The 17682-nt window shown below is 34.3% G+C and overlaps 1 protein-coding gene across 1 annotated transcript in view; it reads right to left on the bottom strand.

Moving 5' to 3' along the window:
- Positions 1–17682, bottom strand: part of DICER1 (Endoribonuclease Dicer) — a 47666-nt gene that overhangs the window by 26348 nt on the left and 3636 nt on the right. Inside the window, exons 5-14 of the mRNA XM_051216930.1 lie at positions 15681–16330; positions 13255–13602; positions 9988–10052; positions 8851–9345; positions 7136–7589; positions 6552–6687; positions 5072–5320; positions 3975–4316; positions 2208–2393; positions 953–1126 (exon numbers count right to left, since the gene is read on the bottom strand). Coding sequence (XP_051065566.1) covers positions 953–1126; positions 2208–2393; positions 3975–4316; positions 5072–5320; positions 6552–6687; positions 7136–7589; positions 8851–9345; positions 9988–10052; positions 13255–13602; positions 15681–16330 — 3099 coding nt within the window. The remainder of the gene's footprint in view (positions 1–952; positions 1127–2207; positions 2394–3974; positions 4317–5071; positions 5321–6551; positions 6688–7135; positions 7590–8850; positions 9346–9987; positions 10053–13254; positions 13603–15680; positions 16331–17682) is intronic.

Below are 17682 nucleotides of genomic sequence, written 5' to 3'. Positions count from 1 at the left end.
CGAAAAAGGGAAATATTACAACATGTGAAGTTTTTACATTTGGATTTTCTAACATCTAACATCGTTATCATTGGTACATACACTATTAATTATAATTGCTTATTTCAAACAAGTCTAAGACAGGAAGATTTATTGCACTATTTGGGAAGTCGGAAAACAGATGGCTCATATGTCTGAGAAGACCACCAAACTAACTAGTTCACCGTTTGCTTAGGTTGACACTGTAAGTTAATGACAGAAAATAATATCATAACAAAGAGTTCGTTAATTGTGTAATAATCTAAAAGAATCTAAAACCATACAATACGATCTAAAAAAAGACATAAATAGTATTCTTATTAAATGTGTCTATAGACTAAGAGTGAGAGTACATATTTTGAAAATATCAAATTTTTCTCTAAAATTGCCAACCCTATTCAGTTACACACTATTAGGTGGATGAATAATGGAGTTCCAGGTTCATAACGTCTGATATGTATATACATATAGGCGATGGTAATTTGCGCTTTTTAGTTAGTACGACAAAATGATGTCATTTATAACATGATATGTTCGTGAATATAAATTCATATGAGAAGGAATCATTCAATACTATGACAATGTAAATATTTGTGGACATAGGTGTGTAACAGTTAAAAGTACTCAAGAACTATTATGTTAATATTGAAATAAAAAAATTAGATGAAACTATAGCCTAATAATAGTGGCTAGTGATATTATTTACATCTTGGTAACCAGTTATTTGGATAGCCATTACAACTACAATACAAATTAATCGGTTTACTAAAAAATACCATTACGTCACAGATGCCATACTCTTTAAGTGATATCTGACTAGAGTTTTTAGATTTAAAAAACTTAACGAAATATTTATATACAATCTGTTTCTTTCTCAATGGCTAATTTTCGACGATAATCCCAACAACAACAGCAGACAAGAAGACTTGAATACCTGGAATAGTATACGATGAAATTTAATGAGTTGATCAATTTGTTCTTGTGTTAAAATAGGACTTTGAATAGGTAAATATTGATCATTGGATTGATAATTAGATTTTGGTGACCATAATTCAATAAAACGAATTTTCTCTTCACCAGATCTACTAAATATTGGAAATATAGGTATCTAGAATGAAGAAAAACATAAATGCATGAATAGAAAAATTTCAACAATATACTACTATTTTCAAAAAATTAAAATTTACAACGAGTGAAATAGTTGTTAAAAATAAACAAAGAAGTATTTTCAAAAGTTAGATAAGAGCAAGTACATAGTCTGTCATCACATCAACGTAGAAACTGTCAAAGACGTACGTCGATTCAAGATGCCATAACTACATGACAGCACGATAAGATGAAATTAAGAAAATGAATAGTAATGGGATCGAAATAACTGAGAAGAAATGACAATGAAAAGACTGAACATTGGGAAAGTGATTCGAAAAGACAGAGTCGAGAAGATTAAAAGTGAATGTATTTGTGTTAGTACAGCCAATTCCTAACCATGTCGTACAATACCTTCAACTAATGGTAGTGGTTATCGTGTGGGTATCAATCAGGTAGTCTGAATCAACGAAAGTGGTTCACACTAACAGTCAATAACTTCATCGACTGAATCCATAACTTAATTTAGCCACCTTTAATTTGCTTTCAGTCTACTATCACACCGGTAAAAATTGTTCATACTATGTGCCATAGATAACTGTAAAATAAACCTAGGAAATCAGGTATAGATTTTCTTGAAGGATATTTTTGATGTTCAAATCAAATTAACTAAAAAAACGTTAAAAAGTGGTGAGGAAATCATAAATTAAGAGTCAAGTGCTTAAATCAACTTATTTAGATTCCTAAACAAATCTCAAACAGACTAAATGAGGCAACCATAATGGAGAGTTGTTTCGTCCTGGTATTAAGCTCCTCAGCAATGCGCATCCACGACCATACCGAGGATCGCACCTAAAACTTTCAGGCCATACAGTGAGACTTTAATTTGTAAACCAGTGAGATAGCATTTGATGGTTCACACGTTTAATTTTAATTGATTCGTGGTAAAATCGGTTATGGAGACTGCTGTTTGTTCTTGAGATCATGAACTGACCTAGCTCAGATTCATCTATTGATTACATTAAAAACAAATGACGTCGTTTGATGTTTAGAAGAATATGGACGAAAAAAGTGAGGCAAAAATGAAACCGCATCATACTTACATGATGTAGTGGTTTGGTAGTGAGTAAACCAAAGCCTATCGGTTCATCTTCAGGATGATGACATACACGACCGCGTAAATATTGTTGTTCTGCAAAGGGTTTAACCAAACGCATATCAATGTAATAAAGATAACTTGACGAAGGTTCATTAGGTTGAGGTAAACAATTGGACATTTGAGTAGGGAACTGAAAAAAGAAAGGAATGGAGCAAAAGTGTATCTAAATTCACGAGAAAACTACTTAGTTCTAGTTAAATAGAACTGAAGGGCTTACCTACAGCTTAAACAAATGAAAATGAGTGGTATTGGAAAACGTAGCTAAACACAAAAAGGATATTGTGGAAATTAATCGATTGTTATGGACTGTAAATCTTTACACATTGGAAATCTTGGTAGCCCATGTGTTCACTCCAGTTTAATGATGATGAGCGAGATACAGAGCTTATTTACCCTTGTATTTACACGGCCGACAAGGGAACAGTGGATATGGAAATCGAATAGACGTAGATAGAAGAGGGAGTAAGAGTTTAATCAAAACGTACAATGTTTCAACCAAATACCTCTTATGGAAAGTAGTTCTGAATTATTTCACAGATTACTACTACTGGGTGATTGAAGGCTGAAAATTAATTGATGATTTGAAAGTTATTGAAACAGAAAATGGATTACAGTCATAAGTAATGTACAGAGGTTTAAGTTTTTTGGTTGGGGTATACAAAAGTAAAAGCTTAACTCTAATTTGTTTAGTGAGTGTAAGTTACGACTGGTCGATGAACGAAGACAGACATATCTGCGTACACCCAATATAAACGACTAGGTACAGCTACATTATAGTGAAAACCTTTAGGCAGCCAAACAGATTTGGGTTGCGGCCTAGACGTTTTTGCATAAAATTCAGAACCCATTGAAGGATAGAATATATCTAAGAGTGAATCTTGACTATAATTAACTTCTAAAATACATAAAATTGTCAAAAATAACTTTTATGCAACTGCACAATGAATTTAACGTGGTCTGTTAAGCTAAATTAACAGAAATACGTGCTCCATATGCAGATTCTATTTGAGTGTATGATGTGATTTAGGGAATAGTTCAGGGTTGATTAAAAGGTATTTTCAAATGCTAACTACATGTTCTGACCACGACACTCCTTACCTTAACAACTCTAATAGCAGCTTCATAACTCCAACTACTGACTCTAACCAGACTCCTAATACTTAGTTCTAATCTTTCTTCGTTTATTTATCATGTTTGAATTATTAATCTATCATAAAACTGTCACTATAATATAATTCTACTGATGGCTACCTTATATGTAAAAAAGCATTACACTTGTTGACTCCACATACTGTGTATTGATAAACTCTCACTCTGGTCTAATCTAGTTCGTGATTTTAGGTCACATTATTGAGTCAAGAGTATCATGTGGTCAAGTGTAGTGATCTATCGATCGTGAACTCAAGTCCTTTTCTCTTAAGACAAGTTCTTAATATAAATGTCAAAAAAATCACTGGTGATACTGGAGACGAGAAAACTTTTTCTAACTTTAATTCTGATTTAGCAAAAATAATGAGGACGTAAAAAATAGATGAGAACATATACAGATAGACACGGCAGTAATAGCCGTGCATCTAGCTGACCAGTCCGAAATAGAATGAAACGCGCATCCTGAATTCCATCGCTAGCCACATTTCATCTATTTAATATTAGACAGATATGATTCTATAACAACAAAAACAAGAACAATAACACTAACACTACTACTTACTTTACGATAATAATATTGTCTTCGTTTGGCAGAATTTTGTATGTTCGACTTTATTTCACCTTCTTCATCATCGGCTGATTCACAACAACCAATTGACGACGCATAATCCCCATAATCTGATTCGGAATCGTTTAAAGGGGAAAATGATTTACATTTCATTGGAGAGTGTTGAGAAGATAATTTCAAATTATCATAACTTTCGCTTGTTAAATGATGCATAGGATTAATTTCACGATTAATTAATTCCCATTTAGAATCCATTTCACCACTTAAGTATAAAAGGTGAATAGCATTGAATGCAGCTGAATATTTGGCTAGTTTCTTACACACCATTGGTTCACCCTAAAAGTAGTACGCAAATAACAAATTAAGATAAAAGTATTTACTAAAAAATGAATAGATATTAGAATAAGGGGTTTCTATTGCAAGTTGAACAAGCTCGGATTTCTAATGTATGCTTTGATATAAGATATAATTCGTATAGAAATAGTTTTGTGAATTTACCATTAGATGGTTGAAGGCAGTTGCTAAGAAACCCTGATGGTATGTTTCGTGCAAGCTGGCACTCATCAGCGAGACGTATCTGTAATCTCAGAATTCTCTATTAACAACAACTTACTGTTTATATTTTTCCACAAAAGTTACTTTTTAAGTACAAGGTTCGAACAGAGTTGTCTGTGATATGGAGCGACGAGTAATTATCCGTACCTTACTAGTTTTAATGAATTTGGAATTACAATAAATCTAGGAGGAAATTCGCCCATTTTAAGCGTCAGTTATCAATTTCCTTTAAATTGAGTTTAAACTACAGAACTCATTAGATCACTTGGGTTTAGATTCAATAGTACACATTTACAACTCTGATCAGTTCATGATATAACATCACGATCACCCAATATCAAAGATGACGACTGCTTTACTTGCAACATAAATGAATCTCACATAACACGAATTCCTAAGAGAATTTTATTTCAGTCTAAGATAAATACCAGCTACAGATTAAATTAACATTAGAAAAACCCCTCCAACGAAATACCTCAATTATAATATCGACATAACTAGATATAAATGGTCAGAAAATGAAATATTAAACTCACAACTATTGTCACTTTTACTGAACTATTGATTGGTAGTCGTAAAACACATTGATATAAATTAAACGTTCCATTAGGTTGTAAATCTTTAGGTGAACCACAGGTTGATCCTGGACCAGTTAATGAAGGAGTGAAACCTTGAGGTTGGGGAAATATTTTCCAATACCATTTCGGAGTTAAATTTGTTATATAATCACTAGGAAGACGTGCACAGTATTGATTGATCACATTGATTGCTTTGGATAAGCAGAACTGAAGAGGTCAGAGAAAACGGGACAAAATATAAGGAAAATCAGCCGAAACAACTCGTTTTGTATTAAGATTACCTGGATACGTAAGTCTGTAAGGTAATTTACACGGAATTTGAGAATTGAATGCAGATTTGTCATGCCTATTGAGAAACTTTCTTTAACGTCTAACTGTGGTGTCACTTGAAATTAAGGTGTATAAATCAATCTCATAGAAGGTGGTTAAGCTCGGCATAAACGCTAGTAGAGCTAGACAAAAGAGTAAACTGTAACTAGAGGGTTGTGGATTTTCTTGACAGGCAATGTTGCGTGATGTAGGAGTAGGCTGGTAGAAAGCTAGGAGCGAACAAACCAAAATGTGGTCTCAGTCCATAAAGCCACTGACAATTCGACTTAGCCATGTTTATAAGTGTAGACTACCTGGTTGGAGTCCTCGTAATTATCGTAACGAGCGGTTAGACACTTTGAGTGACATGCTCAGAATCTTTTGCAATGGCGCAGGTTCATCCATTCATTGTTAACCCCAAATTCTGGGATTCCAAATTCCTTATAACGTCTTTGTGCTTTTATTTTACTAATTTATGTTTTCTTCCCAAATCGTATCTTCGATGCCTAATCTTTTTAATCACCGCTGATAGTGCTACTACCTCTTCTATTGTGGGGTTTGGGTTGATAATGTCACCTCTTTATGCTAATCGGACATTGCAATTCAAACCGATGTACATATGTACCTAGTTCTAAGTTGTGACTGACTGAGATAATATAAACAGACTCACATGATATACAGCAAAGCTTTGGAAAAAGATAAACTTGTTTACGCTGCCATATTCCGTAGTACACACTACACGAACAGTGGGTTAAAAAAAGTGGGAAATATCAGCAGATTTAAATAAAAGACACAGGTGGATGCGGAGCAGTTAGATGTGGGTTGATGAACTTGTCATTATTTAAAAGAAAATGAAGAGTGTGGATGCGTTTGGATTATTATAATCAATTTCATATCATATTATTTGTGATGTAATATTTCCTGAAGAATAAATCAAGATTACATTTCGTTAGACATCGTAATTAGCAATCAGTTGCTTCATGGGTTAGTGTCAGATACCGATTAGGCCGCCTTGAGACTTTCGTTTTTTTTAAAAAAATCCCAGTATATAATTAATAGCACGAATAAAATAGCAAAGTAGGTGTACATGTATCAGCAAAATAGGCTGTATAGAAACTTGAAAACTAACTTTTGGACCACGTGGGCCACGAGGAAAAATTGGCGGGAGAATTTTGTCAACTACCGTTGGGTCAACAGCATGTTCATCTGCAAAGACATCATAACCTCTACATCGTTGAAGTAACAATTGTTCAAGTTGTTGAAAACTGAAAAGTATTTTTGTAAAGACAAAAATGGAAAATCATTTTTTAACAGAACACATTACAAGATACAAATACCTAAAACAAAATAATCATTTTAAAATGATAAACATTGGTAAAGCTACTTAGAATAGATGGATGACTAGCAGTGGAATTTAAGACACGAGTTTGAGCTTATTGGGGGCTCACAACAGTTAGTTGTACATAACGGTAACACCCTAGCATGTATTAATGTCCACATAAGAAATTGAACTTCGTAACTTTAATTTCAAGTAACTTCTGATATAATGGTTACATTGAGGCGATTCATGAAATATACACATGTGTCAACATATAATAATGATGTAAGTTCAATCCTACAAATCAACAATACGATAACTTAAACTCATATTAATAGTAATAAATGTTGATAAAAGCAATTTTGAGGAGGGAAAAAAGAAGGAATAACACTTACCTGCCCAAAAATTGATCATTTATATGATTACTACACATTGAATCAACAGTAGAATGATTATCTTTTTGTTTTGTCCTGTTTTGTTTATTATTTAAATTTGACTGGTTATTTACATTATTACTGTTATTATTATTATTATTATTATTATTATTATTAATCTTTTCAACAGAATCGTGATCCATAAGATAAATAACTTTTGCACCATAATTAACCAATCTTGATCTGGCTTTACTGGACAAGTATTCAGCTAAACTATTCGGTAGGCGTAATGCAATAACTAAATTACAACGTGGCAATTCAGTGCCACTGATGGTTACAGTTGAAATTGCTGCCTGAGTAGCTACTAGTAAATTGATAGCACCACGACGAAAATTAGTTATTGTTTCTTCTTGACTAACAGAGAATGGATTACGACAATTACTATTATTATTATTATTATTATTGGTTGAAGAATCTGTAAATTGAAACAGATAAAAATTAACTGTAATTCCAAATAGTTTTCAAATGAAAAGAAAACACAATTAAATCCTACAGTAAATACAATTGAACGATTACTGTATAGTGACCAATGTCATCGTTGTCTACTTATTAGTATTGGTCAAAATTTAATGTGACCAGTAGTCTAAATAACTCAACATTTTTTATTTACTCTAAAGAAGTGGTCTATATTAAAGTCACGAAACGCCAGAAATACAATTTTTCTACTCATTAGGATATAACAAAAAATATATTTATTATTGCTTACATTATGTTTAAATATTAAATGGTTGGAGATAATCGGCAGAAAACCCTGACCAACTAAGATTTTGTGCTAGTTGAAACTCGTTAATAAAAGTTAGTGGAGTCTTGAAGGACCTAACGCCCTTCAGTGTATTCAAACTCGAGTGATTCATTTTCATAGATTGATATGTTATCATTATGCCATTCGGACAGAGGCTAAGTTCTTGTTAGGTTGAGATATTTACAGCTGATTGATTTAAAATACGACAAGTAACTGTCCATTGTTATTTTACCAGATTCAGACCATAAGCTTAGTTCAATACTTTCTCCTGCTTGTTTAACATCTAGGATACAGAGTAAATTGAAACAGGAGGTACGGTTTGGCAAACCAAGACGAGATATCAGTTCATAAATTCAATGAATACGATTTTGAGCCGCTTTGGTGAGAGTATACCGTGTGATTAAGATACTAGAAAATCATGATCAGTGGTTAGTGACCATTTTAGGCGACATGATTCGAAGTTAGTTTCAATATTCTTTCATTCTTTTTTATTTCGTGAATTCGTTCTCTCATTCCTAATCATATTATGCAATATTTAGTCTTATTTAGTTACTGACATTATTGTTATTTTTACTTCTTTATACTAACTAACTGGTTATTTTCATATCATTGCGCTAATTAGCGTATTGTGACAACTTGGATCAGCCAGAGGACGAACCTGAAGAAGCTGAATTAGTGGTGGTCTTAGCGATCTGGATAATTATGTTCCTATGTTCACTATGACTGATTCACTGACAATAAAATTCATGTATCTATATCATGGAATAGAAAATTCAGAATGACAGAAATAGCTTCAAACTTAAACATTGAACATAGGTAACCCTAGATGTCTGTAATAAAAAGTAACTTTTAAAATATTCCTTAAATTAAGAAGAATTCATTTTAGAGAATAATGTTTACTACATACACAGAAAATATTAAACAGATTTCTTACCATTATTATTCACAGGTTCATTACTAAATTTTACAAGTGTTTTATATGAATTGAAATTTGCACCATGTTTTGTTTTATTCAATGTTTGATTTGTTGTTGTTGACAGATCATTATCCTCTTTTAATAAAGTTTGACGACAGAATAAATGACCAATTTTAATAAAATACAAATCAACATCCCATATACATAATTCATCAATCAAACGAGATAATGCATAAGCTGAGAATTGACATGGGACTAATATTAAACCACAGAGACGATTAAATGAGATATCGTTATTATTGTTTGTAGAAGCAGTCATATCAGATGATTCTTGGTCTGTGAATTTTGAACGATTATAATTTTTATTGTGTCGATTATCAGTATTCAAAACAGCACGATAAACTAATGTGGAAGGATCAACATCTGGTCTAATACCGCCATTGTTTAGTGTAGATGCGGGAACAAAATGAAGATCGTGTAAATTGAACGAATTAATTAAAGAGTTCGATCTATCTAAGAATGAAAAATAATAAAAAAAAATTAACGGATTTCTGCTATTTACTTAGTGCACACAGAATTTAATACAGTTGAGTACCAAACATAGTGTAAATACTCAAACACCCTGATATGACCGAGAGTAGAGAGAACCCACTCTCCCTCTTTTTTAGCAGTTGTTAGAGAAAAGATAATTGAAGGATACTAATATTAATCAAATGGTTCTCATAGTTATAGAAAGTTTTATACAGACATTTGAACAAAAACCTAACTATTTATTATGTTGCGCGGTTGTCCGAGTTTGATAGCGACATACAACCTTCCGGTACGCACACAAACCCCAAATCAGCTATTTGAATGAGAAGACTAAGAGAGTGAGAGCAAGCTTTAATGACTAAAACCGAATCAAGCATACAAGTACATTCATTTGTAAATAAGCAACTTTTTCCCTCAGAAACTGAGGTCACATTTTTAACCAACGGAATGTCCTTCCTTATAAAGTGAAATGGCTTGTGGCGTGCGCTAATTTTTCTGGCCCATATCTGATTGACCCAACATATTATTATATGCCGAAATTAAAAAAAAGGATTTCTCAATTTTTACTTAAACAATTAATAGTTCAGTAGGATTTACATGGATTACACTGAAATATTAACATACTTTTACGTTTACGACTTTTGGATGATGAATTCAAATTTTTCATGGATCGCGTAGAAAGGCGAGATCTGTTGGTGAAAACACACATATACACAACAAAAAGCTTAAGAGGAATAAATATAATGGTTAGGACAAATAAAAATTCCGAGAAGTTATATGTTAAAATAAAAGCTTGATACATTATCACAGTTATGGATCAAAATGGAAGCCAACAGCGACTTTCTGGTAGTTTCGTTTTACATTCTTCAAAAAAAAGGTGAGATGAATGCCCTTAAGTGTAAAAATCTCCCTTGGGTGTATATCGAAGGTGAACATCATCTTCACTTTAATACTACTGTTGTTCACTTGGTTTTCTTCATTTTAACCCTCATTTTTCCTCTATTTCTTCATAATGTTATCATCTCTTTAGTTGCATGGTTCATACTTTTATTAGTGCTCAGTTATACCTAAATTTATGTGTATTAAATAAATGAATAGATAAAATTAAATGAATTATGATGGTGCAAAAAAAACAACAACAAATTGCAATTGTTCTATAATTAAATGCAATCGAATAACACATGAATATATGAAGCTATGTGATTATTTTAATTTATGTCATTGCTTCACATAACAGATTGACAAACAAAAGATCGTTAAGTGTATTGTCGAATAACTGTAAAAAATTGACATTACTTGTATTGTTATTAATCCATGGGTCGTGGGGATTGTTCTGTTTAAATTGAGATGATGAACTGACCAATGTTAGGCTACCATTGAAAACCTGGAGGCACTAGACGGCCGTTTGTTCTCAATATGGAACACCTCAGCAGTGCGCATTTATAACCTCGAACGCAGGATCCCCGGTCTCGGGCACGAATGCTTAACCTCTAGGCTACTGAGCCGAGATCTCAAATTTAATACAATGATTAATCATTAAAATACTGTTTTACATGCACATTGGCTAGTGTCGACAATACAGTGGAAATACTGAACACATATGGCATAATAACCACATGTATTTTTAATATTCTCAAACTCTCTCATTGTATATGTAGACGAACCAGTAAATGTATAACTTATTGACAAATGAATCCGACTTAAGATAAAGGCTTATGCATTTTTTAGCAAAATTTAAAACACGGTGACGAACAGCTTAGATGTGATTAAATGCTAAGTAAGACATAACTGAAACCTATCAAAACTTGGTTACTGAGACGTTTGAAAGTAATAAGCACGGAGAGATTAGACAGAATTATGAAGGTAAATTAAAGGTTTTTGATATTTAAAATTGAAGAACTGCATATGTATTCATCCATATGCTCAGAAAGCATTTTTAAATCCTATTGCTAGGTATCACTCTTAACCGTAAACCTAAATCTGAACAAAACTCAACCGCAACCCTAGATCTTAATTTTACTCCGGATTCAACCATCAGTATTCTGACTAGTTAAAAATTGGCTTTATTCTCTCGGGGTTATATTAAAGTCAATGAAGGTTGTCAGTAAAGAAAAATTTCACCTTAAACACATTTGAGTATTTCACAGATAGTTTAAATTAATGGTTTGAATTTAACTCATATAAAGTTAACTCATTTAACAAGTACAGATTTACTTCTTCAGTTTAAGCCACACATATGTGTCGGCTAGTGTTATCGGAATATAGGTTGGATCAAAGCACGTTCCATGCAGGATTGTGTTGGTGCACACTGATTGGCTATTTCACATCCCATCAGCGCTAGTGGGTACTTAGAGAAGACTCTACAATCTTCTAATGTAAAAACTATAAATATACTGACGTTTCTCTGAATGTGCTTCTTATTCCCATCTACCCTTGTTATTTGGGATATAATTTTTCTCCTGTCCAACCGTGTTTTGATTTGGGGACTTGTCGATTGAATCGGTGTCTAAGAATACTAAGCAACAGAAGTAGCTGGGTCGTAATAAGAGAAATTTTAACAGCTAGTGATACCATCCAAGCGATCAGATCTAAGTAAATTAAACAGGGTTCGGACTTGCAACCCACAGTAATTGGAAGTCAACTTTTTCCTAACCATATAGCCACCATCGCACAGTAACTGAATGATCCAAGACTTTGGTACTTTCTTTTGTCTACAATGTCGAAAATCATATCGAACAAAGCTGGATTATAATTAAAATAGAATGTTTTCTGGATACTTTTTACGTAAATAACCTTGATCCTAATTTATTTTTCATGGCGTGAGTGATGAGAATAATTCACGTATAGTTAAAGCCAGAGCGGATTATACCAATCTGGGCCATCTTTGGTACCTTCGTGGTGTCAGTTTAGCTGTAAAACGCTGGGTCTACAATAAGTCGGTGAGAGCAGTTTCGCTCTATACTTGTGACACCTGGTCTCTCCGAGTTGAGGATATTAGACAACTCTCTATGTTTGATCATCGTTTTCTCTGAAGGATTGCTGATATCCAGTGGCAACACCATGTTAGTAATGCAGAGATTCGGGATCATGTGTTCGGGTACGGCGACGACAACTGAGTTGGTGTTATCATCTTGGAATACCGATTTCGGTGGCTTGGAAATGTGCTACGAATGTCGTCCCAGATAATTCCTCGTCGTGAATTATTTGCCAACATTTGGGCAGGTTGGAAAAATCAGTCAGTGCATGATATGGTGTCGTGGTATGACAAAAGCTGCACAGGACTGGCTTCTGTTGGTCCTTCACAACTCCCTGGTTGAGGTCATATGGATGGTGCAACACAATGGCTTTAGACGTTATCAGAAATGGTTCAGAACAGAAATCAGTGGCAATTCTGCTTTAACTTGTTTTACTTTCTTCATAAACGTGAACGTAACTTCTTTAACTGAAAGAATTATTTCTGGTTGTATTTTTCCCAACCGAACTGCCTATCCCACTATTATGGTTATTATTATCATTATTTCACTCTCATACATTAATTTCTGTTCATCGTTGCTCTTCTTATTATTATACTTACCCTCCATCTTTTATCTCTTCAAAGACCCATTGTTATTGTGTGGAGCATATGTATTTAGTGCCCCCTTGTATCAACGTTTGCATCCAAACAAATAAATTCATCGTACGTATTAAAAGAAAGTAGGCAATAGCTGAGCGGTGGCATAGTGATGGTGTTCGAATTCCAGCCACTAATTTGCACGCTTGAGCCCCGCTTCACCTACCTCCTGGCCCTAAAAACTTAGTGTGGCTCAAAGCCAAGCACAAGAATCTGCACCTAAAAGTGAGTTAATATATTGAAAATTAGGGTTTACCCTTTGAAAGAAAGAGTAAACTTACTTTGTAGAATTTAAACTGCGAACACTTCGTATATCATCATCATCGTCTGATAAACTACTCATTGTATCTGACATACTATCGGATAATGAATCTACATCACATGAGATGAAACCCATTGACGACAATGATGAATTTGACATTTTGGATGTTTGACAACGACCACCACGTTGTCGACTTCCACCCTTTCGATATTTCTTGTTTGTTGTAATTATCGGTGATTTTTTAGCAGTAGGCAATTCAGCTACTTCTATACGAAAATTCATACTTGGTTTGTACAATTTTAGTTGTTCAATAAGGTTTAATACCTTAGGTGATATCATACGTTGAAATTCTTCCAACGTTAATATCCTATTGAAAAAAATAACAAAAATAACTATATGTGAAATTTAAGAGTGGTTTACATTTATGGATGAATGTAGACTACACTCCTGATGCTAGAATATTGTTTAAAAAAATATATTCGTACAATGGAACTCATCTTAAAATCTATCGACCAATGACAGTTTAAGTCAAGACTATAAATAAATCAAGGATGGAAAAGAAGTGTTTGATAACGAATAGGAAAGAGAATTAAACACATCCATCAAATTATCTTCTTAAAGTACAAATTTAATATCAAAGTTTATACTTGACAGATGAAGATTAGATTTCGGAATTATATTTGTTACACTTTCGAGTAATGTAACCCAGCAATCAAGTAAACAGTTATGTAACCAGTTTCTGACTACACCCCTTGTGTAATAGACAGTTATACTACCCAGTTATATAAAGTGGATATGGTTCAAACTTGTGATTCAGTGTTTAAAAAAGAACGTTTTGACCACTACCCCTCAATCTACTTGTTAACTTGTAAGCCAAGACGTCAAATCCATACTTGTAATTTAAACACTCGACTGTAAACCAGTGAGCCCGTACAATTAAAATCAAAACACTACCTATTCCCCCGTTTGGTTGTTCATATAAAATCAATAGATTATGATGATGATCAATGTTTCAGTCAACCAGTGAGTTATACACAAAATAAAACATGATACATGTACATTGGTTCAAATTATTCTGTTGTTGCTACCTTGATGTGGTGGTCGGGCTTACCTATCGTGATGAATTAATCGAGTTATTCTGGCTGAAACAGTCGTTCCTCAAAATCCTACCATGCCAGACAGGTCGGTTGAAGAGCGGTAAGACCAAAAGCAACAAACCCAAGGTCCGAGGGCGAAGACATACTGCTAACTGTATGGAGGTGTGACGGTAGTAAGGTGTTTCCTTCAGACAACCAGTATGACAGCGATGCTGCCTTCCCATAAGGAGGGGTGGGTTAGAAAAGGTCGACCCTAAAAATTCACACCTCGCCTTATCCCACAGATATGTCTCCAGCGGTAAGGTCTCAACAAGTACGGAGCTAACACGAAAATTAATCATAAAAAGGTCGTGTGTGACCGACCTCACACAGTTGTCCCTTGGGCACTGTGGTCACGCTCTCAGATCACTAAGACCACCTCTAATCCGATTTCCTTTTCAGGCACCTCCAAAAGAACCCTTCACGAGGCGGGAAACCGGGAAGTGATAACCGCCCTCATACTTCTAACAACACTCGAGACCACTGTATTCATAATCAACCTCCCTCAGACTAGCAGAGCGCAGTGAGATAAAATTATTCCACGACAAATACCAGAGTAGCAAAAGTACTGAGTGTCAGGAGTGTTAGAAAAGATTGTGTACGAAAACTAAGCAAAAAGGTATTAGGGGGTTTCGAGACTCAGGTTTTAGAGAAAGCTAGCGTGTGAATGCACCTCCGACATTGAGAGCGATTTTCAAGCATGTCCCTCAAACTCTCTAACCACTGGACTCCAACCAGGTAGACTACAACTATTAATATATCTCAATTTAGCTGCCAATTAGTTCAAGGACTGGTGCCACTTCTCAGATAACATAGTGCTAAACTAATGGGCTCTAATTCTGATCTGTATGACCAAGATGAACTATATGATATGAAAGTTGAGGACTTATGATTTAATTGTTAGAAATCATATATCTGGAACGTAGGTTTTTTTGGATTTGCATTGACAGTAGCATCAGTGATAGGACACACAGAGCTGTTTTGAGTACACTGACTTTTACATTATTAACTTAACAAAAAACCTTGAGTCTCCTAAAATATCTCTTTAAAATAATCAAACGAGTAATTAAACAAAGTTGAAAGGTTTCTCTATGAAAAAAGGCAAATAACATGACAGCGGTACACTTGGACTTACAGTAAACACGGTTTAAGAGCAAATGAAAGCCGCAGTACAAGCAAACATGAATTTGTCAAAGGAAAAATTCTACTACAACCACAACAGTAATCAATAAAATCTAAGAGTGGCGAAAGATTACATGTTTTTTCATTTATTTACAGGGAAAAAATACAAAAGATAATATTAACTTACGAATCAAATTCCATTTGAAATAAACGACTAAGAAAGCACATCTGTGTTACAGTATGACGTAAAAGATAAGATATACGATTTTCAGTATCATTTATTTTAGGTATAGTAATTGAATATTCATTATCTTTAAGTACGTCTGCTTTGTATGATGATGATCTACAAGTAGGTGAATTTTGTTCTTTATCTTCTTTTTGTTTTTCATTATTCACCGGTTCACAGTTTTTAAAAACTTCACTACGTTGTCGGTCTAATGCAATTAGGTGTTTAGCAAATACCCGAACAATTTGTGCAGCACACCATAAGCCTAATTCATTTAATATTTCTTCACACTGTGATATAGCACGTTTACAATAGTCAAGTACACAAACACGAAAACCTCCAGAATTAATGACCACAGATGTAGTATCACCTATTAATGAATTCTTTGTAAAAGATATATTGGATTCTATATCGATGATGAATTCTTTAATCTCTCGAAAAATTCCTAACATAAACTGATGAAAAGGTATTGCAGCAGTTGAGGACGATTTGGAACACAATATAACACGTTCTTGGGGTCTCGCACCTAGTGAAAGCATAGTTAATAACTCTGAAGCAGTTTCAAGTTGACAACTAGTTCTTTTTTCAAGTGTTTGCAAGCGTAATCGTGCCTTTTGAAAAGTAAAGATAGAGAGACTAGTATTACTTATACATTAAATCGTACAAATTTACCAACAATTCAGAAAAAATTTGAATTAATTAGTATACGAGGGTCTGCTTGGATTGATGAGAACTTCAACTGCCAACTGACACTAGCTAGAGGACCACTGAAAACAAAGTAACACTGAATAATCTTTGTTTTCCTTCACGACTTTTTACAAACGTGAAAGCTCAGACTAATATGGTGTATTGAATTTAAGAATTTCAGGTCTTGTGGTGAATCGCAGTTGAGGACAAGCACTCATTAATAGCGTTAGGTGCTGCTTGTAGATAAACGAAAATTGAAAGATGAGTCAGTTGATTCGGTGAAAATTAGCATAAAGGATGAAAGTACTAAAATTTTTTATTCTATTCGGTATACCGTTGGAAAGTGACTAGTTTTATGCACAGATAAAACCGCTGCATAATACTGGACTATTTTTAATGATTTGCCATCTGAAGTTATTCCATGATGGCGACCACCTTCAGGACCGAACATCGTATATTTACTGTTGTTTTAATTTTACAAACTTCATTATACGTAGAAATATGGCATAAAACTGCAAATTATACATTTGGACATTAATTATAGCCTGATGGTTTACGTACCATCACTTGAGTCGAACTGTAATTTTTAACAGCTAAAGTGAACCACTACTAATTTATGAATACATTAAATGTTACACATGTTTGCTGTATTCTATTTATTTTGATAATATGAAAATAAATCCTCCCAATCCCTGGGAAAGTATAGAAAGTGCATGCATTTAGTGAACATTATAAAACTAATTTGACGTTTAGGCGACATTACATTTGCCCACAAATGCCGTGGTACGGCCGACAATGGGAAGGGTTATCTCTCCCTCTCAAATTGTTCAAATGGCCACGTGTATACAACCAATGCCAGGGAAGTTATACTCATTGCATTCTCGCGGCGGTGTTGTTTACGAAATTGAGAGGACGAAACATGAATGTCCGGAGCTTTAAAAAGGTTGGTGGATATGGAGGATCCACCTAAGGGGAGTTGGAAAACCCTGATTCCAAACCAATGCCACACATGGGCTTCAGTATCCTGAGGGAATAAATGGCGTATGAACCAATGGTTGGTCACCGGCTACCATGGGACTGCATCTTCTGACGTTGCTCCACTGCCTTGTGGACCAGATCTTTAGGTCAAAGGCTCCAGGAGTGCCCCTCTGAGAAAACCACTTGCTTCTGTCTGGGTGCCCGGGCAGTATCACAGCTCACACACAAATCAAGGGACTTGTGCGACGCATGTGTATTCGGTGCCACTTTATACCAATCTTTGTGTTCAAATAAATAA

This window comes from Schistosoma haematobium, chromosome 6 (genome assembly GCF_000699445.3).
Source record: "Schistosoma haematobium chromosome 6, whole genome shotgun sequence".
Lineage (NCBI taxonomy): Eukaryota > Metazoa > Platyhelminthes > Trematoda > Strigeidida > Schistosomatidae > Schistosoma > Schistosoma haematobium.
Note: the sequence above shows the minus strand (reverse complement) of the source record. Positions and strands in the feature narration are given on the sequence as shown.